The 27,982-nt window shown below is 37.9% G+C and overlaps 5 protein-coding genes across 5 annotated transcripts; all 5 read left to right on the forward strand.

Annotated features, from left to right (window-relative positions):
• Positions 1-542: 542 nt before the first annotated feature.
• Positions 543-5,497, forward strand: LOC101301119 (ABC transporter B family member 9-like). The gene is made up of 12 exons (XM_004303498.1): positions 543-761; positions 932-986; positions 1,107-1,282; positions 1,376-1,597; positions 1,742-1,980; positions 2,077-2,602; positions 2,693-2,960; positions 3,049-3,706; positions 3,807-4,035; positions 4,117-4,383; positions 4,497-4,760; positions 4,853-5,497. The coding sequence occupies exons 1-12, from the start codon at positions 543-545 to the stop codon at positions 5,495-5,497; spliced, it is 3,768 nt and encodes a 1,255-aa protein (XP_004303546.1).
• An 815-nt stretch (positions 5,498-6,312) lies between these two features.
• LOC101301701 (signal recognition particle 54 kDa protein, chloroplastic-like) lies at positions 6,313-11,184 on the forward strand. Its single transcript, XM_004303500.1, has 15 exons — positions 6,313-6,504; positions 6,590-6,725; positions 6,811-6,878; positions 6,980-7,081; positions 7,593-7,745; positions 7,854-7,931; positions 8,046-8,171; positions 8,287-8,389; positions 8,935-9,035; positions 9,610-9,747; positions 9,865-10,008; positions 10,235-10,310; positions 10,409-10,494; positions 10,621-10,749; positions 10,850-11,184. The coding sequence occupies exons 1-15, from the start codon at positions 6,340-6,342 to the stop codon at positions 10,952-10,954; spliced, it is 1,710 nt and encodes a 569-aa protein (XP_004303548.1). The 5' UTR covers positions 6,313-6,339; the 3' UTR covers positions 10,955-11,184.
• A 368-nt stretch (positions 11,185-11,552) lies between these two features.
• LOC101303257 lies at positions 11,553-12,271 on the forward strand. The gene is made up of 2 exons (XM_004305611.1): positions 11,553-11,687; positions 12,131-12,271. Exons 1-2 carry the CDS (start codon positions 11,553-11,555, stop codon positions 12,269-12,271), a joined length of 276 nt encoding a protein of 91 aa, XP_004305659.1.
• Positions 12,272-15,219: 2,948 nt separating this feature from the next.
• LOC101301989 (ABC transporter B family member 29, chloroplastic-like) lies at positions 15,220-21,680 on the forward strand (the record flags this gene model as incomplete). Its single annotated transcript, XM_004303501.1, has 11 exons — positions 15,220-15,247; positions 16,413-16,816; positions 16,921-17,007; positions 17,095-17,202; positions 17,333-17,599; positions 17,927-18,010; positions 18,925-19,141; positions 19,369-19,454; positions 19,783-19,970; positions 20,119-20,248; positions 20,455-21,680. Coding segments are annotated over 11 exons (1,737 nt in total), but the record flags the coding sequence as incomplete, so codon positions are not given.
• A 2,450-nt stretch (positions 21,681-24,130) lies between these two features.
• LOC101303543 (agamous-like MADS-box protein AGL15-like) lies at positions 24,131-24,727 on the forward strand. Its single transcript, XM_004305612.1, has one exon. The coding sequence runs from the start codon at positions 24,131-24,133 to the stop codon at positions 24,725-24,727; it is 597 nt and encodes a 198-aa protein (XP_004305660.1).
• Positions 24,728-27,982: the final 3,255 nt, after the last annotated feature.

Raw genomic sequence — 27,982 nt, forward strand, 5'->3', positions numbered from 1 at the left:
TACACGTTGACCTGAAAATTCTCTATGCACTAAGGTTTATAGGACCCACAATTCATATACACTAGGTGTAATCTCAACTTATTGTCAACCATTTTTTACATATTAAAAAACATATTTGATGTAATTTAACCGTCAATATACATTGTTACAAATGCATATGGTGCTCTGAAATCTGAATACTCGACCCGTCGATTTTTACTACATACATTCAACTGTAACATAAGACATGGTAAATAAATAGCATTTCTGTAGAGTGGAATTGACCTTTACGGTTTTGTTTCTAACTGAACTTCGTTGATCTCAAACAGAGCCAGAGAGGAATTAAATAAAAACCACAAAAATAGCAGAGCCAGAACAAAAGTGAATAACTAACACCTGGCCTAGCTCTAAATCTCTGACTGATTAGTAACAAATAACTAAAACTTGTAACCAACTTAAAAACAACAACTGTATCTTTTTCATATAAAAATGCCAATAATCTTCATCACTAATTCACAACTTGAAAAGATTATTCAGCCATGGAGCAAGAAGGAAAGATGACAATGAACAAGAACAAAGTAAGAGATCAAGACAAGCAGAGTGTTCCATTTTACAAGCTGTTTATGTTCGCCGACAAATACGACGTCGCACTGATGATCATCGGAAGTATAGGTGCGATCGGAAATGGGTTATCACAACCACTCATGACGCTGGTCTTTGGTGGTCTTATAAATACTTTCGGAGCTACCGACCCGGCTCATATTGTCCCCACTGTTTCTCAGGTTCGTGCATAACCTGCACTATATAATGCAAAAACACCTCCATTTGAACCATATAAGAAATGCTTTTGTAATTCTTACCATGTATATATTATGTCTTCCAACCACAAGACGATATTATGTGCTGCGTAATTTCTGATAAACTAATTCTTACTCGTGTGTGTGTGTGTCAGGTGTCTCTGAAGTTTTTGTACTTGGCTATTGGTACAGGCGTTGCTGCATTTTTGCGTAAGTGTGTAGTTTGTAGAGTATGCTTTTGATTTTGTTCCATCAACTCAACAAAGTCAAAAACCAGTAATTTTTACCAATATATTTGGTTAATGAAAACAATATTACATGTATGCGCAGAGGTCTCGTGTTGGATGGTGACCGGGGAAAGACAAGCCACTCGAATTCGAGGCTTGTACTTGAAAACTATACTAAGACAAGATATCGGATTTTTCGACACTCAAACAAATACCGGAGAGATCATTGGGAGAATGTCAGGTGACACCATTCTCATTCAAAATGCCATGGGAGAAAAGGTCAGCTAATTTCTTTAATTAGCTACTTTACAAGTTAAATCACTGACAGAGTGGCATTATGCATTGCTCATATTCTGATTGTGACATATGCAGGTGGGGAAGTTCATACAACTTCTTTCAACTTTTCTTGGGGGTTTTGTAATTGCTTTTCTCAAAGGATGGCTGCTCACATTGGTTTTGCTATCATGTGTTCCCGCACTTGTCATTGCTGGTGCACTCATGTCTATTGTAGTTTCGAAAATGTCAACACGCGGGCAACGTGCTTATGCGGAAGCTGGCGCTATAGTTGAGCAGACTGTTGGAGCCATTAGAACAGTAAGTCGATCTGTTAGCTAGACCTTGATGCACAATATTTCTCTTCTTAATTAGAAACGTATAATACTTTTTTATTTTTATTTTTTAATCAAAGAAACATATAATACTAATTAAGTACATTTCAATCTCATTTGTGCTTTCTAGGTTGCATCTTTTACCGGAGAGAAGCAAGCGATAGATAAATACAATCAGAAGTTGAAAATTGCATACAATAACACGGTTCAACAAGGATTAGCCACAGGGGTTGGACTTGGTGCATTCATGCTTATTGTCTTTAGCACTTACGGACTTGCCATATGGTACGGATCCAAAATGATCATTGAGAAAGGCTACAATGGGGGCCAAGTCATCAATGTTCTATTTGCAATGATGAGTGGTGGAATGTAAGTTTACTGCGATTCGTAATCTACAGTTGTTAGGATGATTTTGATGCTTTTCTTTTAAAACTATGCTAACTTTTACTTATTTGGTTGTACTAGGTCACTAGGACAGACATCTCCGTCTCTCAATGCATTTACAGCAGGAAAAGCTGCTGCATACAAAATGTTTGAAACTATCAAGCGAACACCAACAATCGATCCTTATGATACTACTGGAATTGTGTTGGAAGATGTTAAAGGAGAGGTCGAACTTAAAGATGTGCATTTTAGGTATCCTGCTAGACCAGATGTGCAGATCTTTGCCGGATTCTCGTTGCATGTTCCGAGTGGCACAACGACTGCTTTGGTTGGGCAGAGTGGAAGTGGGAAATCAACTGTAATAGGCCTGGTAGAGAGGTTTTATGATCCAGAAGCCGGTGAAGTGTTTATTGATGGAGTGAATTTGAAGAAGTTGCATCTTAGAGCAATAAGGGAGAGGATTGGCCTTGTAAGTCAAGAACCAAATCTCTTTACAACAACGATAAGACAAAATATAGCATATGGGAAAGAAAATGCAACTGAAGAGGAGATTAGAAGAGCCATGGAGCTTGCAAATGCAGCAAAATTCATTGATAAGCTGCCCGAGGTAAACCTAATTGTTTTGTTGTGTCAACCCTTTTGGTGATATGTGAGGCTTTGTGCTATGTAAGAGAGACTGACATGTTTATTTTGATAGGGGCTCAACACAATGATAGGTGGGACATCATTATCAGGTGGGCAAAAGCAAAGAATTGCAATTGCTAGAGCCATTTTGAAGAACCCTAGAATTTTGCTTCTTGACGAAGCAACAAGTGCTCTGGATACTGAGTCTGAACGAATAGTTCAAGATGCACTTGTCAGACTGATGTCAAATAGGACAACTATAGTTGTTGCTCATCGCTTGACAACGATCAGAAATGCTGATGCAATAGCAGTGGTGCATAAAGGGAAAATTGTAGAAAAAGGTAACTAAGACCGAACCGTTTGCAGTCTCTCAATTTCAATCTACACAATTTGTTCTCTATGTAACATTGTTGTGGATTCGATATGTAGGAACTCACGACGAATTGACCAAAGATCCAGAAGGAGCTTATAGCCAACTAGTTCGGCTACAGGAGGGAGCTAAAGAAAAAGATGCAGAGTCAGATGGTCTAGATAATGGTTTAGATATAGATAAGACCATGCTTAGCTTTGGCAGCCAAAGATTATCAACCGGGAAATCTTTAAGCATAGGTTCATTATCTCGCCGGTTGTCGTCCACTATTAGCAGCTTTGGTACTCCTGCTCTAGTTAATTGCCAAGTGACTGAAGTAGGAGATGAGGGGAGCCTTGAAAAAACTAAGATTGATCCCGAAGAGCGTAAAACAGTTTCCATCAAAAGGTTGGCGATGATGAACAAAAATGAGCTTCCAGTTTTGCTACTTGGAGCCATTGCAGCAGCTGGTCATGGAGTAATTTTTCCTGTCTTCGGTGTACTACTCTCAAAAGCGATTAAAATGTTCTACGAACCGCATAGTGTGCTCAGGGAAGACTCAAAGACATGGGCCGGAGTGTATGTAGGGATAGGTTGCTTTGGGATGGTCGTCGTTCCAGTGCAGAATTTCTTATTTGGAGTTGCAGGTGGAAAATTGATAGAGCAAATTCGGTCCTTGACATTCCAAAAGGTTGTGCACCAACAAATCAGTTGGTTTGATGATCCTGCAAATTCAAGGTGTGTTAAGAAAAGAATAATAACACATTGAAAAATTATGTATGTTCTAATCGAAACAATATAATTGGAGTTAAATTCTCTATAAATTTTGTACTTTCAGTGGTGCCATTGGTGCAAGGTTGTCTTCTGATGCTTCAACCGTAAAGGCTCTTGTTGGTGACGGCTTAGCCTTGATTACGCAGAATATCGCAACCATCATAGCAGGGTTGGTTATAGGTTTCACAGCTAACTGGAAATTGGCGCTTCTGATTTTAGGCGTGTCACCATTATTGATTATTCAAGGACTACTTCAGACAAAATTTCTTAAAGGGTTTAGTGGAGACGCCAAGGTTAGTCGAATCTCTCCCCACAAGTTATTTGATTTGTAAATTGAAATTGTTGCTAATGTTGTCAACATTAATCGCATGCAGGCTATGTATGAAGAAGCAAGTCAAGTTGCAAATGATGCAATTGGTAGCATTCGAACTGTTGCGTCATTTTGTTCTGAAAAGAAAGTGATGGATGCTTATGAGAAGAAGTGTGAGGGTCCTATGAAGCAAGGAGTACGATTAGGAGTAGTGAGTGGTGTAGGTTTTGGCTTCTCTTTCTTTGTAATGTTCTGCACCAATGCACTAATTTTCTACATTGGAGCTATTCTTGTGAAAAATGGCCAAGCTAAATTTGACCAAGTATTCATGGTAAGATTTCAGCTTCTTCTATTTCCTTACATATGTTTGTGGTTTTTCTATTTCCTTATTTATGATTCTTTTCTCTTTTCTCTTTTCTCTAATTCTGTATTTTTACTTTTCAGGTGTTCTTTGCTTTGACAATCTCAGCAGTTGGAGTTTCAGAATCTAGTGGTATGGCTCCTGACTCCAACAAAGCAAAAGACTCAGCAGCTTCAATATTTAAGATTCTTGACAGTAAGCCTGAGATCGACTCGAGCAGCGATGAAGGCTTAACACTACCGAGCGTTAGTGGAAAAATTGATCTCGAACATGTCAGCTTCAAGTATCCCACAAGGCCGGATGTGCAGATATTTAGAGACATTTGCTTGAGTATCCCCTCTGGAAAGGTAATTTACAAATCAACACTCAACTTTTCGTTTTATATCTCTTCATGCTTAATGCCTAGCATGCATAATTAATATTCTACCTACGTACACAGACTGTTGCTTTGGTTGGAGAGAGTGGCAGTGGGAAGTCGACAGTGATTGGCCTCATAGAGCGATTCTATAACCCCGACTCGGGTCGTGTACTATTAGATGGAGTTGAAATCAATAAGTTCAAGATAAACTGGCTGAGGCAGCAAATAGGTTTGGTTGGTCAAGAACCAATTCTCTTTAACGAATCCATTCGAACTAACATTGCTTATGGCAAGCGAGGAGATGTAACTGAAGAAGAGATCATTGCAGCCACAAAAGCATCAAATGCTCACAACTTCATTTCTTCACTGCCTCAAGGCTATGACACCTCTGTTGGAGAACGAGGGGTTCAGTTATCTGGAGGGCAGAAACAAAGAATAGCCATTGCAATGGCTATCTTAAAAGACCCTAGAATTCTTTTACTCGATGAAGCTACAAGTGCATTGGATGCAGAGTCAGAACGCATTGTACAAGATGCTTTGGATAGAGTGATGGTGAATAGAACAACTGTTGTCGTTGCCCACCGCCTTACCACAATTAAAGGCGCAGACATGATAGCTGTGGTCAAGAACGGCGTGATTGCTGAGAAAGGTAGCCATGATGTTCTAATGAAGATCACCGATGGTGCTTATGCTTCTTTGGTGGCACTCCATTCAAGCTCAACATGAGAAATATAAATCATATGAATAATAAATGCACTGCCGAATATTATTGGCTTAAATGTAGTGTATTTCTGATTAAGGACTACAAGAATTTTTTGTTTGTCAAGTTTTGGTTGTAAATTGATGAAGTACATGTAGTGTTCATTGCTGATTGCTATATGAGTAGGATGATTATGTATAAATTGTAACGAGAGGAAAAGTAGTGTATATATAATCCTCACCATGATTCTCGAACAATAAAGATAATAAGCCAATTGAGTTCAAGTTCTTCTTATTCTCTGCCATCATTTTGTGTATTGAATAAGTTTAAGCAATCCTTAATATTTTAAACCTAGAGGCATGCATTGATGAAAGTAAGGCCGATAAGTTCTTTGAATTTAATCTTTTAAAATCTAAGCATGATTGCTGAACCAAGGTTAGTTTGTTAGTCCTTTGAAAGAACAAGTTAGTGTCTTGTGGAAAAAAAAAAAGAAGAAGAGAAATTTCATTCACAAAATACTATATAGTACCGCCTTAGAATGCTTTCTCCTCTCTAGGGCCACTAAGAATAAATTAGGATTTAACTCCAATTAGCGTCAGCTAAGATTCAAATCTGGGAATAGAGTTTCACACTAAAAACTATTACCAATTCGACCACTTGCGACGGTTGCGTTACACGAAATAGTTGTTCGGTCTTGCATTTCTCACCGCAACTCACGTGAAAGACTAGAGAGGGCACGTGATCTGTGGAGGGCCTAGGAGATTCCGGTGGGGCGATAATTATTTAAGCAACCAAAACAAGCGGATAAAAAAGAAGATAGACCAAAACCCACCATCATCTTCGGAGCTCCGGCAAAACTTTAACGGCGATGGAGGCCGTTCATTTGCCCACCGTTTCTTCCCGCCATTTCTCCCCCACCACCGCCGCCACCTTCCGCGACTCAAACCATATTCCGGCGCCCAAATTCGGCTCTTCCTGGACCGCTGCTGCTTCACGCTCTCCTACTCGCCTCTCTTCTCGAAACTTGTTCACTGTAAGTCCAACCACTTCACTAATGCCGCTTTTCACTTTTGGCTCTCCTCGAGAATTTAACCTCGGTTTTGCTGAACTGTGTTTAGAGAGAGATTTGGGGCTGGGTGAATGCCAAGAAAGTTACCAGCGGTAGAAAAGAGTTACGTGGAGTTGTGAGAGCTGAGATGTTTGGCCAGTTGACCAGTGGCCTCGAATCGGCTTGGAACAAGCTCAAGGGCGAAGGTTCGATCCATTTTTATTCCTTGGTTTAATTTTAATTTTACTGTGAAAATGTTGTTTTTACTGTTTTACTGTGTTTGTGTTGCAGAGGTTTTGACCAAGGAGAATATAGTGGAGCCAATGAGGGAGATAAGGAGGGCGCTTTTGGAAGCTGATGTGAGTTGAGTTTGGGATTTTGAGTTTCTATATTTTGATTTTGAGTTTTGACCAAGCTGATGGTTGGTTTTGATTTTTGTTTTGTGTTATACTTTGAATAGGTGAGTCTTCCTGTTGTAAGAAGGTTTGTGCAAGCTGTTAGTGACCAGGCTGTCGGTGTTGGGGTTATTCGCGGAGTCAAACCGGATCAGCAGTTGGTTAAGGTAACTTTACTGACTGTAGGATGGTAGCATTGTCCTGCTCATTTTAGATTAGTTGTGTGAGAAAAGTTTATTTCTTTGTTTAGGTATAGATAGCCTTGTTTAAATTGTATGCAGTTTCTTATATGTTGTACGGTTGAAAAAAATGATGACATGTTGAAGTTTATACTGTTATCCATAGGGTGACAATTAATTTCTGAGTGACAAAGAGATAGAAACTAGATGAGTTGCCTAATCAGCAATATTTTGTGCTTATGACATATAACAGGCACCTAAAACTTCATGATTGGCATCATCAACGCAGTCCACTTTACCTTTCTTTGTTCATCCCTTTTGTTTTTACTTTAATTTTTATTCAATGTATTGGTGTTTCAATTTTCTGATTACGAAAACAGGAATCGGATTAGTACTTAGATCAGTTTTTTCAGATGATAACTTAGTTATTTAGTCAAGATGCAAGGTAGTCTCTGTTGAGTGTTGACATCTAATGAATTGTGATTGTTGCTTCTTTCAGATTGTGCGTGATGAGCTAGTGAAACTGATGGGAGGGGAGGTATCTGAACTTGCTTTTGCAAAATCCAAGCCTAGTGTTATTTTATTGGCCGGTTTACAAGGAGTTGGGAAAACAACAGTATGTGCAAAATTGGCTTATTACCTTAAGAAACAGGTGCATTTCCCACAAACATCACTTCTTTCATATCACATTTACATAGTTATAGTTTTCCTTTTATTACTTTAGTTCCTTTTATTGATCCCATGACACACGTCATCACAGGGGAAGAGTTGTATGCTTGTTGCTGGTGATGTGTACAGACCTGCTGCTATTGATCAACTTGTTATTTTGGGTGAACAGGTATTGCATTCTGATTGTCAACTATAGTGTCAATGTACATTCTTTTCATTCTTACATCCTTTAATCGTTAGTTAGGTCCGTTCATTCTTATGTTCATGTTATAGCTTGTAACAGGTAAAAGTGCCTGTATATACAGCAGGGACTGACATTAAACCTTCAGAAATAGCTAGGCAAGGTTTAGGGGAGGCCAAAAAGAAGAACATAGATGTAGTAATAATGGATACTGCTGGAAGGCTTCAGGTAATTTTTCTAAATATATAATTTATTAAGCAGCTCTTAGATGATGCTATGAGAATGTTCACTTCTTTGCCATCTTATTTCGGCTGGAGGCTTTATGTTTTCTATTGTTCAACAGATAGACAAAGTACTGATGGATGAGTTGAAAGAAGTAAAGCGGGAATTGAACCCCACTGAAACTTTACTTGTTGTGGATGCAATGACTGGCCAGGAAGCTGCAGGTACTCACACTTAAGTTATTTAAGATTCAATTTTGTGAGGGTTTAATATTAGTAGTTTAATAACTTCCTGTTACCTGGCAAATTCTGGGTTAGACATTGCTCTACATGATACTGATTATGTGGTATATTTATTTTCTTTGGTTCACAGTCTCTGCAGAACTAGACACAGAAGACAAATAAGCACGTCTTACTATGTAATAAATAGGCTAATTATTTGGATCACATCTCTGGCTGATTTATTGAAGAAATTCTGAAATTGTGATTGATCCTCTGCAATGTCATGAAAACATAAATGTTAAATAGGAAATTGGTTGCTCTATCTAATGTTGGAATTAAAGAAGCCAATTCAAATGTACCAGATTGAATTATGAGTTTCCTGGCCACATTCGTTTTATCATATTGTTGCCCATTTTCTGGCCATTTCATAATATTAATGTGTTCAAAAATTATGTTTCAAAAATGTAAATTTTTGCCATGCTACCTAATGTGTGTGTGTGCATTTGTATTCCCAGAAGTGGGCTGACTTACCTTCTTTGAGTTTACAGCCCTGGTCACGACATTCAATGTAGAGATTGGGATTACTGGAGCTATTTTAACAAAGCTAGATGGAGATTCTAGAGGTGGAGCAGCTTTAAGTGTTAAAGAGGTTTGCTTGTTGCCTTACTTTTCGTTCATATCTCATTCATTCTGACTTCTTCTCCCTTTAGTTGTATTATGTATGCAACAATTTCATTTCGTAAGTGTGAGGCTGAAAGATATAGCGACCAACAAGCTGTCCCCAAAATAAGTGATTTTTTAATTTTTTTTTTTTTTATTGAGCCAGAGTAAGTTCTTCTTTCTCTAGAGATAGTTAGCTATTCTTCCTGTCAGGTCTTAAGATGGGGATGGCTTCACTACATATTTGACATGCCAATAAAAAGTTGCTTCAGTGGAGTGGTTCAGCTACTCTTATATGGAAACTTCAACTGGGCTTGCTTTATAAATTCAAGTGACTGGAGATAGAAATACAAGTATCGTTGTGAATTTAATTGGGGGAATTGTTTTGATTATTGTCTAATTTCAAATAGTTGAAGATTTGAGTAATTTGACTCCTACCACAATGGCATGTTTCTTAGTGGGAGTTTTGGTTTTCAGTATATTTCATTTAACTGTTTCATTTAACTATTGAAGCATCTTTACTTGCTAGTATGTTCATGTAATTCTTTACATAACAATGACAGGTATCAGGAAAACCTATCAAGCTTGTTGGCCGAGGAGAGCGGATGGAGGACCTTGAACCTTTTTACCCAGATCGTATGGCAGGACGCATATTGGGAATGGGAGATGTTCTCTCATTTGTGGAGAAGGCACAAGAAGTTGTAAGTATATTCTTTTCATCCTTATTTATTTACCTTTTTTTTATAATCCTTCTTGTGACTGTAAATTTTCGTAAGCATTCATGTTACACATAGTATAATTGAGTTGTCACAATATAGATGCGACAAGAAGATGCTGAAGAATTGCAAAAGAAGATTATGAGTACAAAGTTTGACTTCAATGATTTCCTAAAGCAAACTCGTGCTGTTGCACGTATGGGGTCCATGACTCGGGTTCTTGGAATGATCCCTGGTATGGGGAAGGTATGGACGCTAGTTTTTTTTTTTTTTTTTTTTTTTCTATTTTTCTCTCTGCTCTGGCTCATATGATTGTTGGGTGTAGCTGAATGGCGGTTTTAAGACCAGTCTTGTGGTGGCCATTCTGTATTATGTTCTATGAATCTCAGATTGGCTAGTTGCTAAGATCAATATGTTCTTCATCTTGGTGGTTTTTCATTATTAGTGCTCACTAGTATGTGAATGTAATCAGGTTACTCCTGCACAAATTCGAGAGGCAGAAAAGAGTTTATTGATAATGGAATCTATGATCGAAGCAATGACACCTGGTACGTCGTTCACCTTCACTTATAGTCATGATACTTAAAGCCAATTCCTGGTGCACTGTGGCTTACATTTGCTTTCTGATTCCCGTCATTGATTACAGAGGAAAGAGAGAAGCCAGAATTGTTGGCTGAATCTCCCATCAGGAGAAAAAGAATAGCTCAAGAGTCTGGAAAAACAGAGCAGCAGGTATGTTCAGTGGCTACCTGATCTTTGACATAGCCCTGACAAAGGGTTGTATTCATTAAAAAAGAATATAATTTTGCTGCTATATTAGACATTTGATCCTTATGTTCTTGATGATGTGAACCTTAGGTGAGCCAACTTGTTGCTCAACTCTTCCAAATGCGAGTTCGTATGAAGAATCTAATGGGTGCAATGGAGGGCGGTGGATCTATACCTGGACTGAACAATCTTGAGGAAGCCCTCAAAGTTGATCAGAAGGTGCCATATTTTAGTTTGTGTTTTGCCATGCTTAAGTTTAACTATCACAACCACATTGGTTGCCTTTATACATTTTTCATTGTATGTCTTCCTGCATCAGGCTCCTGCCGGTACTGCAAGGCGTAAGCGACGATCTGAACCAAGGAGGCAGTTTGGTGATTCGGCATCAAGGCCCAGTCCTCGTGGTTTTGGGGTGAGGAACTGAGAGAGTACATGAAGTGAGATTCCAGGTCAATGAGTTGTGAGCTCTGGATATATTAATTTTGGTTACATTTAGCACAATTTTACTGCATTATATTCATTGTTTGCAGCACTGTTGTCAAATCGATTTTCCTGCACTAGTCAGTGTAATTAAAACATGTTGTATTGAGTTGCTCACTGCCTGTATGTAATCTATTTTTGTATTAATGAGAACCAGTTAACTATTTCTGTGCTAATCGTTACTATGATCTGAAATGTTTCATGGACCTAGATTTGCTGTTAGAAATAGATGAACTTTGTTTTCCATAGCAGAAATAAAGTCCTTTCCTTCACCTTTCTAATTATGGAAGGATAGGCCTAAAGAAAAAGTCACCCAATAATTTTCTCGGGCAGTTAATGACAAAGAATCAATTCAGACCCAGAAAAATATAACAACCTTTGCAACTCCAGGTCCTAAATTACTGACACGTGCCTTGTGACAAGCCTTATAATTTTTCTCTTTTTGTTTTTCGTCTCTCTCTCTTTCTCACCCTCTATACCAAGAAAGTAAGATTTCTAACTTGAAGGCAAAGTTTGTTTTTGTTTCCCTTAGCAGTTACAAAATGGCAAGCCCAAAAATGAAGGAGGCAGCTTCAAAATTTCCAGAAGGTGATGCAGATGCCGAGTTGAATCCCGGCAAAAATAAGAGCGTTGAAGTCGATCCCAAAGCGTCTGAAGTTACCTCCTTGCAGATCAAGGTAACTTTCTTGTTTTGCAAGCTACTCTGTTTTGATTTTTTTTCACAATTAATCAATTTTAGACTAGGAAACCTGACTACGATGACTAAATAAGAAGAGGTTTTGATGGCACTGAGAAGCAGGTCCAATAGTCCTTGAATTTGTTATTCAATTTGTGTGACATGAAAACTCAATCTGTGGCTAGAAAGCTATAAACTACTAGAAATTGATAACCAATATATATCAAGTTAACACCTCTCTTGTGCGAAGAGGAAACAAAATGCAGTACAGGAAAATATGGGTGGCGGTTTGGTCAAAGGTACCATGTATAACAATGACAAGGCACAAAAGTTCAAGCTCTCAGGGAATCGATTAAGAATAAAATTGTATCAGAGTTTATGTATATATATGCACTGGCAATGCTAACCATATTGTGCTGTGTATTCTTGAAGCAACGAGCGGAGGCTGAAGACAACAAGAAAAAGGAGAAGAAAGAGAAGAATGAAGCGGCGCAATCGCTGAAAACAACCATTATAGTCTCAGGGGTGATAGTGGCTCTGATTGGGGCAATTTTTGCCTTAACCAAGAAACTCAGAGAGAAATGAAAGAATCCGATCATGGAAAACCAGGCATTATACAGAAAGCAATGGAAATTTTGCATTCTCCTCCCCCATTGGTTTCTCTTACCTTCTTAAATTTTTCTTCCGCTCTTGAAATTCCATGCAGGGATTTTTGATGTAGATTAGTAAACAGTGTTCTTCTCTGTCAAATTATACATGAATGACTTATGTAAGGAAACATGTAATCATACATAATGTTCCATTGTTTATCAGAAGATTTAATAAATTCAGTTTCCTGTGAGGGAAGGTTTACATTGTCACATTGATATTTCACAAAAGATAAAATTGTTCCATTAATCACAAGATTGGTATCAATTGTGTGCAAACATTTGCAGCTTATCTCAAGTTTCTGAGCTTTTTAACAATGATGGAACATATAAAACTCCATTTGCCAAAGAGAATGCTGGTTACATTTAGAACCACATAGTAACATAGCAGTAAAATGAAGACAACATTAGACTCTCATTCTATCAAAATAGCGAATCCCAAAATGTCAATATGAAATTCTCCATTTTGGTATGTATGAAACCCTTTCACTTTGTCAAGGCATATTTAAAGAGTTGCAGGAATGAAAGTGAAATCTATATGAAGCAGCCCTCCTCACCCACTAAATCAACATTTGACAACATTAACTATCCCAGATTGGAGGAACAAAAGGATGGGGTTTTCCTAAAATCAAAGTGAGCTTATAGGTGCATAGAAGATAAAACTGAAATGCCTTTGATATATAAATGGATATAAATCAATAATGTAGTGGTTGCTACTTAAGTATTCCATTATACACTCTTAAAGACAATTGTGGCTTTTGAAATAATCTTGCTTTCACTTAAAACCTTTCAACATCAGAATGCTATTGCAAGTGAACAACGATCATTTTCTCCAAATTCTGAGCATGCTCAAGAATATACCTTGCTATAGTTCGATACCATTAGATCCTTCCGAAATTCTGAAACTGGAAAAGAATCCAAGAATGAGCCAAAGATTGTTTCTTTCTCTAATCCGTCGTCCTCCGTCGCAATCCCTCTCTTTGAAGAAACTCGTATGCTTTACCAAATGCTTGTAGATTCTCTACTTTGGTCTATTTGAATGCCCTTCACCTTATCAAGGCATTACTTCAGGATTTGCAGGAAAGCGGAATCTATTTGAATTGCTCCTCCTCACCTACTAGTTTAACATTCACCAACATCAACTATCCGAGGTTAGAGGAACCGAAGGTTGGGGTTTTTCTCAAGGTGCATAAAACTGATATTCGTTACTGTATGATATATAAATCAACATGGTACTTCTTGCACCCCAAATATTCCATTTCAACTATCAACTACTATTCAAGTTTATAACCTCAATCGGACATACAAACAAAGAAGCTAGGACATCAGATGCATTTCCATTTCATTTCTCAACCATTACTGTATTGTTCCTAGTGTACGAGCACAACTCTTTTATTTGGAGAAATAACAGAACAACAACATACATAATGAGAAATGTAAATGAGCAATAGAAATGCACATCTTATGGATCAATGTGGTGTGGTACACTCTTAAAGACCAGTGTGGCATTTGAAATCATCTTGCTTTTACTGACCACCATTTCAACATCGGAATGCCGTGGCAAGTGAACAATGACCATTTTCTCCAAATTTTGAGCATGCTCAAGAATATACCTTGCTAATTCGATTCCATTAGATCCTTCCCAGAGCTCAATTGTAAACTCCTGTAGCTCATTGAAAAAAGCAGGGTCTTGCTCCCAAAATTCTGCCCAAAATTCTGTATTAAACCTAGATGTCTGGAAAGGCAAGAAAACAATAAAAAGATCAACTGAAAATGTCCAAAACATTCCAAGGAACTCATACTTTCTAAAATATAAAGAAATGACGACAACATTATCTGAATAGAAAGATGAAAATGCTCATGATTCTAGTAATTATTCCACAGACACTACATCCATTAGATTTATATTTGAAATTGGTTCAAATTGAATTCCTCTTAAAAAAACTATTGCTGGAACTAGGCAATCAACAAAGGTTAGGATATATACATGAATAAAACATATCATCGAATGGACCTAGCATGTAACCTTCCGTATACAGTGTCTGCAATGTGGTAAGGGAAAAAGTCCGAAAAACATATATCAAGTTTCTGGATTACTTCTCATTCTTTGAAAAAGAAAAAGAAAAAAAAACCTTGTACTAAAATGAGTTTCCATACTAGCTATAGTGGGAAATTTATTATGTATTGATGTAAAAGCATAAAAGCGTCACCACTCAAGTTAAAAACAGTACAGAGATTAGTGTAAGAAACATAAATCAGCCTTATCATTACCAGATGACGAAACAAGATGAGATCAAAGAAAACAAGAAACTAACAGAAAATGCAACATATTAAGGCACTGGCATTAGGAAAGAAAACGTATAAGGGATTGTGGTTCACTTTACCTTAATGAGCTGTTCCGTTAGAATAACATCTTTAGCCCCACGTAAGCTGCAGAGAACCTGAAATACGTTGTTCCAGTCATCCCCTGCAGGCTGCAGACCAATTTCAGCTTCTTCCAGACATACAAATTTTCCCAGATTTAGGTGATTCATCAAATTCCCAAACCAGTTAATCTTTTCAAGATTTGGAGTAAACATATACAATGATATTTCCATAGGCGAATCAAACGTCCACTCTATAGATAATTCTTTAAGCTTCTCACCCGAGATGTGAAGTTGGGACAACTCACTAGAATAAGAAGATTCAAAGCGAAATGATTTCAAAGATGAGCTTTGAATGGTGATACTTTTTGGCCCATAAACATCATCAAGATATAACTGCTCAATGCAATTGCAGCAGCATGAGATCCACTTGAAAAAGCCCTCATCTACTATAGTAACAGACGTCAACTCCAGGTATTTGAGATTTGAAGAAAAAGCGAAGGAGGGGACTTGAATTTTACAATCAAACTCCACCATCAGAGACCTCAAGGATTCAGCATGAAAGATGCAAGTCGGCAATGCTACTAAGTTATCATCATTAGCTATACAGACATCTTCCATATAAAGATATAGTGTTTCAACCTTACACCTAACTAGCACATTGTTTACCCAAGTCAGTACTCGAAATCTCTCATCATCTGGGAAACACTGTCCTTCCTCTGAACAGTATGAATACCATGAAATAATAAAGAGCTGCAACTTATTATTGCCACGATGAGCCAACAGCCTATCCAAAGAACTGATAAACTTCAACCGGTCCTTACAGGTGGATGTATGACACGGAAATAAATCAAAACGCAAAGTCGGAGTTGACAACACAAGTTGTCTGCATCTTTTCGACACACAGCTGAACAGAGTGAGGTCCTTTATATCAAGGATATCAAGTTTTGTTGCGCATGATAAAGAAAAAATGTGATGCACAACCTCGTCAGGAAGACTACTAAGTCTGTCTATCCTACTCTCATTCTCAATACAACCTTCTCTCCCTTCACCACAACTTGCACTAGCCATTAGCCTACAAATCTTAACTCCTGTCATTTTTGTAATAGAAACTCGGTTTTCAATTTATACGCAAAGAAATTGGAACTTGAATACTAAAGCGTCAATCACATTCATTCAAACACTGAATCAAAGTAGTAAACACAAAGTAGCAGAGTTGATAAGAATGGGTACCCAACAAAACCCAAGCTTTCCAAAATGGGTCGATCCACCCCATCTTCCTTCTTCTAGATTCTGCAAATTCTGCAAATCAATGTATTGGGAGCTTCCAAAAGCAGAGAGCAGAGAGAACCCTAATTTCTTTTTTCACAATCACACTAAACAGTACTGAAATATTGGTTTTATAGGACTGAGAGGGCGGGTAAAATGTCCAAATTATCCTTCATCAAATCCCCAAGAAAAGCTCTGGACATTTTTGGCGGGTAGGATAAAGGTGGAAGCTTTGGAACTGAGAGAGTCTGAAACTGTAAAAGAATCCAAAGAAAATGAGCCAAAGATTGTTCCTTTCTCTAATCCGTCGTCCTCCATCGCCATACCTTTCTTTTTACCTTAAACCCAAAACCCTATACCCCATTTCAACTCACCTCAATTGCACCCATCTTCATTCCCAACCCCCAAAACCCCAAAATCACCTCCCAAATTCTCGACCCTTGGACTCCCTCACATCTCTCAAACCCTTCATTCTCTCCCAGAAAAGACCCATTCTTCTGGGCTGGCTCTGCAGCCTCGTCTCCGTCTACTCCGTCGCCGAAATCGTCCCCAAAATCGGAAAACTCTCCGCCCAAATCGGAAGCTTGGACCCGGTGACATTGAAGAATGAGGGGTTGGTTTTGGGGGTTTTGGTGTTGGCGAGGCTGGTGGCTGTGTATTGGCAGCAGGCGTTTCTCTGGGAGGCTGCATTGAAGGCGGCGTATCGGGTTCGGGTTCATGTCTGGGAGAAGGTTCTGGAGAGGGATTTGGGGTTTTTCGAAGGGGCCGGGGCCAAACAGACTGGGGATGTTGCTTATAGGATCACTGCTGAGGCCTCGGATGTTGCGGATACTGTGTATGCTGTTTTGAATGTGAGTTTGAGTGTTTTGCTTTTTTCGAGTGGATGTATTTTGGCAATGCTGGATCAGTGTGGTGTTTGTTGTGTGATTTTTGATTGGTTTTTGTGTAATGACAGACTGTTGTACCCAGTGCTCTGCAGATTTCGGTGATGGCGGTGAAGATGGTGGCTATCAGTCCTATGTTGTCTGGGATTTCAGTTGTGGTGAGTATGTTTTGTTTTCGTGTAGAGCCACTGGTTGTGTGCTTGGTTTAGGGTGTGATTGTGGTTTTGGTTTTGGTTGATTGATAGGTGATTCCGTGTATGGCTCTTGTCATTGCTTATCTTGGTGAGAAACTCCGAATGATATCTAACAAGGCCCAGCTCAGCACTGCTGCTCTCTCTGCTTATCTGAATGAGGTTTGATTATCGTTTTAAATAGCAACTCACTTCCATGTCTTGCAATGACATTATAGTTTCTAATGGTATAGACTTTCTTGGTCATTGTATATTGCATTGTGATTGTTTCTTGTATATGATCTTATTGTAGGTTCTCCCTGCAATACTTTTTGTGAAAGCAAGCAATGCAGAGTTGTCGGAGAAAACTAGGTTTGAGAAGCTTGCTCACACTGACCTCTGTGAGCGTTTGCAAAAGAAGAAAATGAAGGCACTTATCCCTCAGATCATACAGATTATATATTTCGGAGGGCTTTCTATGCTGTGTGTTGGTCCAATGGTATTGTGTAGTAGTTCAGTCGATATCTCTAGCATAGTTTCGTATGTAACCTCATCGATTTTTCTGATCGAGCCCATTCAGGTAATATTATCTGATGCTGTTTCTTTCTATGTGTTATGATGATACAACATAGCTTAGTGTGCAAGTATTTGAGGTTTCTTAAAACCTTGAGCTTTATTTCATGTTCTTGGACTCACCCTTATAAAACCCAGTAAATACCGTTAACTTACACTTATGTGATGAAATATTGTTTCAGCGATTTCATTCTAGCTATTTCTGTTATTTCTTGAATGATGTTTTTTGTTTTTTTCTGAAAAGTGAATGATGTTTTCTAGTTCTGTGTGTTATTATTATTGATATTCAGCTGCAGAGTAGCTGACTAGGTTATCAATTCTAATGTAAACGCAGGGTGTTGGAAAAGCATACAATGAATTGAAGCAAGGACAACCAGCTATAGAACGGTTGTTTGACCTGACCAGGTTCAAATCAACGGTAATCTTTTTAACATCAATAGTAAATTCATGGTTTGTCTGTAGTTTTCTTTACTACACACTCACATGCTTCTTCTTACAATTCGGTCTTGCTTTATTTGATTTTAGGTTGATACTTGTTTTGAAATAATGACTCACATCCAGGAGGAAATAGTAGGGGTACTAATATAAATTTCAAAGGAACAAAGGAAGCTGTGAATTTTTTAGTTTCCTGTTTCTCAGTTAAGTATCCTGTGTGTGATTTAAATGCTCCATTTGTGGTAATATTTTTATTACTCATTCATGTTCCTGTCAAGACTCTTCTTTATGGATAGTTTGTTTACAGGTGATGCGGACAAGATTTTAATATTCTAGACACTTTTGTTCCAGCAGAATGACAATCATAATCTTCAAGAAATCTTTGTTTGCGCTAGACTTTGGCATCCTCACTAGTTTGCATGTAAAAGGTCCAACAGAATTTATACACGCTATAGATTCATATTAAAATAGTCAGAGAACATAGTAGTCTTTGACTGATGCCTAACATATTAGATTTTGTATTTTCCTCTACAAAAAAAAAAAAAAAAAAGATTTTGTATTCAAATATGGTGTAACCATTTTCAGTAAAGAAAAAGATAATACCAACTGATGCAACAAGTTTCCCATTTTAGTGTTTTATTTTTATCCGTCCATCTTCTAGAGTTTTCTTAATGCATACATCTTTTATTTCTTTATAAAATCTATCATCTATACTGCTGGTTTGCTATATATCAGACTATGCTGTTAAAAAAGGGTGTGCCGAATTAATTGCTATTATTTCTATCACGATTTCTTACTCTTCTTCAGTTCCTTTTTTCTTATACTCAACATTATGATTGTTCATTGTTGCTACATACTACGCTATGTGCTTTGTTGATGTCTCAATTTATTTAACAGATGATCGAGAATCCAGATGCAATGGACTTAGACCGTGCTGCAGGGGAGGTGAAATTTTGTGATGTGTCATTTAAATACGGAGACAATGGCCCTCTTATTCTGAATGGATTGAGTCTGCATATTCAAGCTGGAGAGACGGTTGCTCTTGTTGGACCCTCTGGAGGAGGAAAGACATCCCTTATAAAACTACTTCTTCGACTTTATGATCCCTTATCTGGTGAGTGATTGCTGCTCTCTACTAGTTTGGAAATAAAACTAGCGAAAGGGACAAAATGTAAAACACATGGCAGCTCCTATCCCAGTCCCACCTTTTACTGCTACAGTTTAGTTGAAACTCATAGTATTCTGCAAACCTTCATGAACTTTTTGTTGTTATGTTTTGGAAATTGTATAGGTCCTTGTCATTTTCTTAAGGAACAATATTTGACTTTCTCTTCTGCATAGGTCGTATACTCATTGGTAACCATGACATCAAGAACCTCAGGTTGACAAGTTTGAGGAGACATATTAGCCTCGTTTCTCAGGAAATAGTAAGTGACTTGTGACTTTATTTTCTGGTGTTTTTCTTTCCTTTCTAAGAACGAAACAATAAACTTCACTACAAAGGATCAAAGATGAAGTCTTCAATCTAACTATGCTCCTAATATTGAGAAAAATCTTATCAGTTTTGACTAGTGTTCAGTTTTGAGTTTTTCAGTATGAAGTTTCCCCAGCTGAGATTTGTATATCATTCATCATGCCAAATCCTTGTTGAAAAATTCTGAATTATGAAAAGTTGTTCTCTTTTGAATGATACTCACAAAACACATGGTTCTGAGTTGACTTTTTATTTCTCACTGGATAACTCCTGTGTGTTAGACATTATTTTCAGGTACTGTTGCTGAAAACATTGGATATAAGGATCTGATGACAAAAATTGACATGAAAATGGTAGAAGATGCAGCAAGAACTGCAAATGCAGATGAGTTTATCATGAAACTCCCAGAAGGATACAATACCAACATTGGACCAAGGGGTTCAACTTTGAGTGGAGGTCAGAAGCAAAGGTCAGACCCTGATTCTAACATTGATTTATTAGCATAATTGCTAGGGCCATCCATGGGAATAGAATATTTCATGGTGCAAAACTGCAAATGCTAATTCACAAAATGTTACATACTCCAAAACTTTGCTAACAAGCCTCTGCACTTGCAGACTAGCTATTGCAAGGGCTCTCTATCATAATTCTTCGATATTGATTTTGGATGAAGCCACTTCTGCTTTAGATAGCAGGTCTGAGATTTTGGTGCAGCAAGCTGTTGAACGCTTGATGGAAAACCACACGGTATGCCTGAGCATATATCCTATCTTGTTATCTTTACTATTATTAAAGTAGTGCAACCATTTGTGTTGATCTGTTTGTTTCTGTACGAATGTGTACTCAGTTGCTGTTTGTCTTTTCATACAAGTTTTTCAGCAATTGAACTATAAAAGCAAAGTACGTCTTGCAAGGTTTCATTTTAATGGATTTTCTATTATACTTATGAACAGGTGCTGGTTATTGCTCATCGGTTAGAAACCGTTCTGATGGCTAAACGAGTATTCCTTTTAAATAATGGAAAACTTGAAGAGCTAAGCCGTTCAGATCTTTTGGGTGGTCAGCATGTATCGATGGGGCTTGTGACTTGATTGTCATGTCAAAAAGAAGTGGGATCATTTTTTTGGCATCAATCCAGAGCATTTCTAACAAAGCCAAGCCTGACATAACAAGCATCAACCAAACGACTAATACTGAAGAAATTACAAAAAGCGAGAAGAACCGGCGTTTTTGCTTTGTAACGACTAGAGACGGTTCTAATAGAATTTGATGAACAGTTGTGCTGGTCCGATGTAAGAGCATCTCCAATGTATCAGAGGTATGTAAATCAAAATGGCCTTGTTTCTGTTTCCCTACAGAGTAATGGTCTAATAGACAACTTTTGCAGGCTTTCTTTAGATACATTTGATTTTTCCAAATGCAAATATGTCTTGCAAATAATCAGGGGACGTAAAAAAATAGTTCGTCTTTTGGTCATACCTCCCTAAGTCTTAACGTCTGAAGGAAAGTAAAGAAAATAATGGGAAACTTAGTTTGATCAACCGTATGTTTTAATTAGGATTAATTCTTAGCCTACTAAATCAATAAGACCAAGTAATCCAGTCCAAAATGAATCCATCAAAATTTATTAAGGTTTGGATATGAAATATCAGACCAGCTTTCTTTTACATCGATTTTTCTTCAAAACGACTATGCCAGTAGAAACTGTGTTGCTTCTATCTAACATCTCTTTAACAATCTTACTCTGGTGGGGTAGATAAACTATGACCGTTTTCTCCAAACACTGAGCATGCTGGAGCATATAACTTGTGAACTCCATTCCATTGGATCCATTGGAAAGATCAATAGTAATCTCTTTAAGCTTACAAATAAAACCAAGATTTTGCTGCTCCCAGTATCCTACCTTGAAACCAGATATCTGGAGAAATGTAAGACACGAAGCTAATCAATAGAAACTTATCGGAAAACTAACAGTGACAATTATACATCATGAAACTGGTAAAGAAACTCACATTAGATCCGAAGTCGAGTAAAGGTGCAGTAGACTTGATGTATAGAGTACTCAAATTAGGCAGTGCTGTGAAAAGACACACCATAGATGGGACCAAGTCATTGCTGAAGCTCCCAATATGCAGTTGTAGATAACAAATATCACCAAACAAAGTTGGCAAGATTCCTTTATTATACAGTTCCTGCAATTTAAATATGAAGGCACATACTCAATTTGATTCTCAAATCTTTCCAAACAAACTAGAAAGTAAAAAGCTAGGAAGGAAAATAATTGCAGGGTTATTTTGACCTTCATGGCATTTTCCTTCAGAATAAGAAAGCTACACCAGAATGAATCGCCGATATCGTCTAGTACATCTTGATAATCATCTTCAGGCTCTAGATAAAACCCAACTTGTTCCAAGCATACGAGCTCTCTCATATTTGAGTGAGATATCAAGTTCCCCAACCAATAGAAACTTTTAAGGTTTGGAGCAGAAACATTAAACGAATTGTTGCTAGGTGAATCAAATCTCCAGTCAATGAGTATCCTGCCAAGTTTCTCACCTGATATTTTAAGATGGCAGATGCTAGTCTGATTGACACGCTCAAAATAAAATGATTTCAAAGACGAGCTTTCAATGTTGATATTTTTTATCCCATAAACATCATCAAGATTCAGTGCCTTCAATGCATTTGCAGGACTGTGAAATCCATTTGAAAAATGACTCTTCGTCTATTTTAACGTTTGTCAGCTCCAAGCAAGTGAGATTAGAGAAGAGAGTTAAGGAAGGTGTTTGAATCTTACAGTACATGTTCACCGACAGAGACCTCAATGATTCACACAGAAAGATGCAACAAGGAAATGCTAATGGTGTGGCAGCCTCAAACATAGAGATCTCAAGATCGAGCTCTTCCACATTACATCTTACTGCATTGTGCATCCACGCCGTCGTTCGAGACTTCACCTTACAACCACAAAAGCATGGTCTCTCATGGGCATAGTTCTCAGGGGGAAAGTCGGGGAAACCAACGAATATAAAATCGGTGGATCTTATTCTCCCCACGATTAATCAAGAACTTATCCAAAGACCTGAACAACTTCATCCGTTTATAACATGAGGATGTATTAGCCAAGGAAAATTCATCAAACTTCAAGATGGACTTGATAGATAAAACTCTCTACACTTTTTGGACACACAGTCAAAACGAGTGAGGTCAGTGATAGCAAGAAAAGAAAGAATCTGATGCACAACTGGGTCTGGAAGATATCCAACATTCCTATCATATTCTCACTCTCCGCATAACCTCCTTCACCTTCAGAACTTGCAGTAGCCATTGAACTAGCTGTGTCAGTTTAGTACAAGCAAAGGGAAGTTAAATTCGGTGTCCCTTGAACCGAACCCTAATTATATACCAAATCAAAACTTCAATATTTCATTCATGTAATAATAAAGGGAAGTACTAATACTGAGACTACCTGATGTTCCCTGCTAAACTTGACCTTAATCTCCTACTTGAAGAAGTGCACAGACAGCCCCAAGTCTGCAACCTGGTGTTGAGCAGATCTGGTGGTGAATGGTGCTTAATTGAAAACAGCATCCAGCATCATTTGCTTTCTCTTCTTTTGGTAATTAAACACAAATTTATGAATTCACAAAGCTCCTCCAGCATGCTTGTGAGGAGCCATGTGAGAGCAGCTTAAAGAATAACTGAAAGGGTGTTTTTTCTATAGGTGCGCATGCATCTCTCAAGTTCCTTCGGAAAAGCCAAGCTTCTCCCAACTTTGTTAAAGATTCCTTGTTTATGCTATAAGAATTACTATATAATAAAGCCTCCTTTACTATATGATACAGTCCGTTATCACAACCAATTTTCCACTCGTTGTTACCAAGTATATTCAAAGATTCTCGTACCATACACGACCATGGTTCTTGTTTATTGTTTCTTATTTGGAGTATGGGGAGCTCAGATGTGGATTCGAAGAACCCAAATTCTCAGCATATCCTGTGGCATTTTCTGTCATTCTTATTCATCAAGACTACAGAAGCTTCGAGATTCCTTTGTTGATGGGTATGTCACGGTTGTCATTTCTAATCCACTAGCTTTCTTTCGCCAAGAAAACCACGCACGTACTCAATTGTAGAATCAAGTACTGCATCTTTGAAAATCTATCTTTCTTTCTTTCTTTTCAGGATGATATCTTTGGTGGGGTAAAGATCAACGTACATGTAAATAGGTAACAATTACAACTCTTAATTAAGTAAATAAAAAAGAAGTTAACTTACCAAAGGAAATACAAAACGAAAGACTTACTTTTCAATCAATTCGTATTCCTTTCATACTTAGGAAAGGAGTAATTTCTTTTTCAGCAAGCAATCAACCCATACCAGATTTGGTTGCTTGTTCTTGTCCTTGTTTTCCGGAAACTATTCCTTTTCTGATATTGACAATGACTCCTAATCATTGTCGTACTTTCCCTAAATTTCTCCTAATCATTCCTTTTCTGATATTGACAATGACTCCTAATCATTCCTTTTCTGATATTATACCCTAAATTTCTCTCCTAGGGCTAGCTCGATCAAAATCTTTTTTTTTTCTTCTTTTTTTCTCTCTAATCGAAGTTAAGGGAACGGAAAGATGTCAAGCACTGAAAACCAAGGGATCAGGCGGCAGGCCACTCTGTTCAGGAAGGCTCGTCACTTGTCAGTTTTATGTGATGCGGAGGTGGCCGTCATCGCTTTCACTAAGGATGGAAAGCTTCATGAGTTCTCGAGCACCACCATGGAGCACACACTTTCAAGATACAAGGGCAAGGTGGAGCAGTCTAAGCCAGGAGAACGTCGCCGCCGCGAACCAGCTGCGAAACTGAAAGAGGAGCCAAAACCATGTGATGAGAAGTACATTCTTGATGAACCGAAGAGACAACATGCAGCGCTGAGCTTGGAGAAGTCGCGGAAGATGGGGAAAGAGTTGGATGGCTTGAGTAGGGAGGAGCTGTGTGCCCTAGAGGAACAGCAACTATGGGCGTTGTTAGCTGTCAATAACAAGAAGAAGGAACTAATCATGGAGATGTTGCAGAGGTCTATGTCGCGTGATGAGCAGCGCGGTGATCTGCAAGAGAAGAACCTGATGAGAGGGTTTGAGGAAAGACCATATGTCCTTCAAGATCACAATCGTCCCTCAGAGGACAGTGACGACGTGCATTCTGAGCTCTTGCAACTGCGGCTGGGATAATCCGATGTCGAAGAGCATTTAGTGCTGAACCCAAATGTATTCATTCATGAGTTTAGCAATTAATATCTGTATTGCTCCTGCAGTTTCTTTTCTTTGTGAAACGATCAATTACTTGTTCATGTGTATATATAAAGTATCAAATTAATAATATAGAAAGTTATCTATAATTCTATATGACCGATCGATCCTTTGTGTCTTTGAGGAACAAGAAGACACAAGGGAAATCTATACAATCATCCAGAAGAATATCACCAAAGAGCCATCAAAGTTGCAAAGATGACAGAAAGCTCTTCAACATTACAATATATTGCATTTCGAATCCAACCTATAATTCGGTATTTCTCAAGAACACAATGACTTTCTATTTCGGTTAACCCATAGTGGTATTCAGGAGCCCAATTAACGGACAAGTATTTTACCTTGTTATTCCCTCGTTGAATCAGGAAGCGATCCAAGGAGTTCAACAACTCCAACAGCTTATCAAATGTGAGGGTGGACTCAGAGGGAAATGAATCAAAATTCAATGTGGGATTCGATAGATGAAGCCCTCTACATCTTGTGCACAAGCTGCTCACTCGGGTGACATCAGCCATGGAAAGGAAGGCCATAATTTGATGAGCAACTTCCGGTGGGAGCTCACTGAACCTGTCTACAGTAACCTGAGCTTCAGCCATATGGTTTGGTTGTTCTCACTTCTCACAAAAGAAATGATTAGTCCAGTTTATAGCATACTTGGAGAGAATGGAGGGGTTTCTTTTGATTCATGTACAAGATATGATATGATGGGAGATATCTTGGAACAGGTTGCTTGCCCTTTTTAATTAATGGTGTGTCTGCAACATGCAGGTATCGATAGTATGAAAAATGTATTGAAAGTATAAGCCTCCCTCAAGTTAGACCAACCGGTTGCAATTGCTTCTGATCATTTTGTTATTTGAATTAGGCCGACCTATATCCTTTATATTTAATGATGGTTGAAGAGACTGCTTCATCTTCCATTGTTTTTATATTCTTAATGTTTTTCTTTTTATTAAAATTGTGATGTGAGACCGTGAGAGAGATTAGGGTTTGTGGCCTGCAATTTCTCTCAATGCTTTATGAAGTCGATTGTGGCTAGTTTGTTTATCAATGACGAGATTCAACTAGGGTTACAACTTACGACTGAGAATGTGTAACATGTAGTTTGTGAATTGAACTCATGACTCTTTTTGTAAGATTAATTGCTCACTGCACAATGTGTTAATGCATGTTATGCATCAACTTGGTCTTAAAGTTATAAAATAGGGCGTTAAAATAGTAATACTAGTTCACAAAGTTGTAATTGAGTCATTAAAGTTGTAAAAACTCATATTTACAACATTAGTCATCTAAGTACGTAGTAAAATGTGTCCTTAAAGTGGTAATTGAGTCTTTAAAGTGATAAAAGAAAAGATGATGCAACTTTGAGGACTCAATTACCACTTTAAGGACACATTTTACCACTTAGAGGACTAATATTGTTGTAAATATGAATGTTGACAACTTAAAGGACTAATATTACTACTTTGAGGACTCATTTTACAACTTTAGGACCAAGTTGATGCATGACATGTGTCAACACACCATAACCTTACCCACCCTAGATTGGGTACCAAATCTGACTATCCTGTAAACAACAAATGCAATGGAAGTATTGACTGTATGACGATAGTAATATACTCATTACCAGAAGAAAGACTTTAGCTGACGAAAATAAAAAAACTAGGCCGACAAATTTTTTTTTCGTCAGCTAAAGTCCACGTTAGCCGACGAAATTTTCTTTCGTCGGCTAAAGAAATTTTTTCGTCAGCTATACTATACTTTAGCCGACGAAATTTTTTTTTCGTCGGCTAAAGTATTTTAGTAGACGAAAAAAAATCTCATCAGCTATTATCCGTCGGCTAAAAGAAAAACAATAAAATGTTGTATAACTTGTTTAGTAGGTTTTAAACAAATACACAACTTTGTGAACCAACTTTACATAGAAGCAAAATTAACAAAAATCTCGTGAAATAAGATGTGTTCAGAACGGTGAAATACGGCTATGGTTCAAAAATCACGTAAATCGGGTAACGTCTCTGATGTAGAACAGTCGAAACCCGGTATACTGCAGATTTGGCATTCGGTGTCCGATTGACTATTATGATACATTTCCGGAAACATAACGGCCCTACGAGTCAAACTCATTGCTATGCTATGATATATGGGTCTTTTTGGCCCTCCGAGTCCGTTTAGGGCTTTAAAATGCAGTTTTCTTATTTCCGATTAGAGTTAACCGTTTCGATCGAGCCCTTAACGTTGTCGAATCCAGTTGAATTTTTTACCGTAGATATCTTTCGTCATAATGATCATATCTGACGGTCAAATTTTGGTTTGTGAATTTTAGTCATCGGAATCACGTGTCTACTAATGTTGTATAACTTGTTTAGTAGGTTATACAATATAGGAAGCAAAATTATCAAAAATCTCGTGAAATAAGATGTGTTCAGAATGGTGAAGTACGGCTATGGTTAAAAAATCATGTAAACTGGGTAACTTCTCGGTGCCGATAGTAGCGGTCAACCCTATTTACCGTTATTATTCCCTATGGGGAACCCTATCGTCGGAAGGTAAATGTCTCAAAATTTTTATATGGGCAGTTGCGTCTCATCTACGTGAGAGTTTTTCATGTGGAAAGTTTGACCAAACTATGTAATATAGAGGGAGATATGAGCGTTTTCGTGTGATAAGTGACGATGGACTAAGGTTGACCGTTTCGATCGAGCCTTTAACGTTGTCGGATCCAGTTGAATTTTTTACCATAGACATCTTTCGTCATAATGATCATATCTGACGGTTGAATTTTGGTTTGTGAATTTTAGTCATCGGAATCACAACGTGTCTACAAATGTTATATAACTTGTTTAGTTGGTTATATAACTTTGTGAACCAACTCTACATAGGATGCAAAATTATCAAAAATCTCGTGAAATAAGATGTGTTCAAAATGGTGAAATACAGCTATGGTTCAAAAATCACGTAAATCGGGTAACATCTCGGTGCCGATAGTAGCGGTCAACCCTATTTACCGTTATTATTCCCTATGGGGAACCCTATCGTCGGAAGGTAAATGTCTCAAAATTTTTATATGGGCAGTTGCGTCTCATCTACGTGAGAGTTTTTCATGTGGAAGGTTTGACCAAACTATGTAATATAGAGGGAGATATGAGCGTTTTCGTGTGATAAGTGACGATGGAT

Source organism: Fragaria vesca, linkage group LG6 (assembly GCF_000184155.1).
Source record: "Fragaria vesca subsp. vesca linkage group LG6, FraVesHawaii_1.0, whole genome shotgun sequence".
Lineage (NCBI taxonomy): Eukaryota > Viridiplantae > Streptophyta > Magnoliopsida > Rosales > Rosaceae > Fragaria > Fragaria vesca.

Excerpts from the sequence above, each read along its gene's own strand:
- LOC101301119 (XM_004303498.1), top strand. The coding sequence starts at position 543 with ATGAACAAGAACAAAGTAAGAGATCAAGACAAGCAGAGTGTTCCATTT. Across the intron at positions 2,603-2,692 it reads TCATTGATAAGCTGCCCGAG|GGGCTCAACACAATGATAGG; the intron begins GTAAACCTAATT and ends TTATTTTGATAG. Across the intron at positions 4,036-4,116 it reads GGTTTAGTGGAGACGCCAAG|GCTATGTATGAAGAAGCAAG; the intron begins GTTAGTCGAATC and ends AATCGCATGCAG.
- LOC101301701 (XM_004303500.1), top strand. The coding sequence starts at position 6,340 with ATGGAGGCCGTTCATTTGCCCACCGTTTCTTCCCGCCATTTCTCCCCC. Across the intron at positions 7,082-7,592 it reads CGGATCAGCAGTTGGTTAAG|ATTGTGCGTGATGAGCTAGT; the intron begins GTAACTTTACTG and ends TGCTTCTTTCAG. Across the intron at positions 10,750-10,849 it reads CCCTCAAAGTTGATCAGAAG|GCTCCTGCCGGTACTGCAAG; the intron begins GTGCCATATTTT and ends TTCCTGCATCAG.
- LOC101303257 (XM_004305611.1), top strand. The coding sequence starts at position 11,553 with ATGGCAAGCCCAAAAATGAAGGAGGCAGCTTCAAAATTTCCAGAAGGT. Across the intron at positions 11,688-12,130 it reads TTACCTCCTTGCAGATCAAG|GCTGAAGACAACAAGAAAAA; the intron begins GTAACTTTCTTG and ends CAACGAGCGGAG.
- LOC101303543 (XM_004305612.1), top strand. The coding sequence starts at position 24,131 with ATGTCAAGCACTGAAAACCAAGGGATCAGGCGGCAGGCCACTCTGTTC.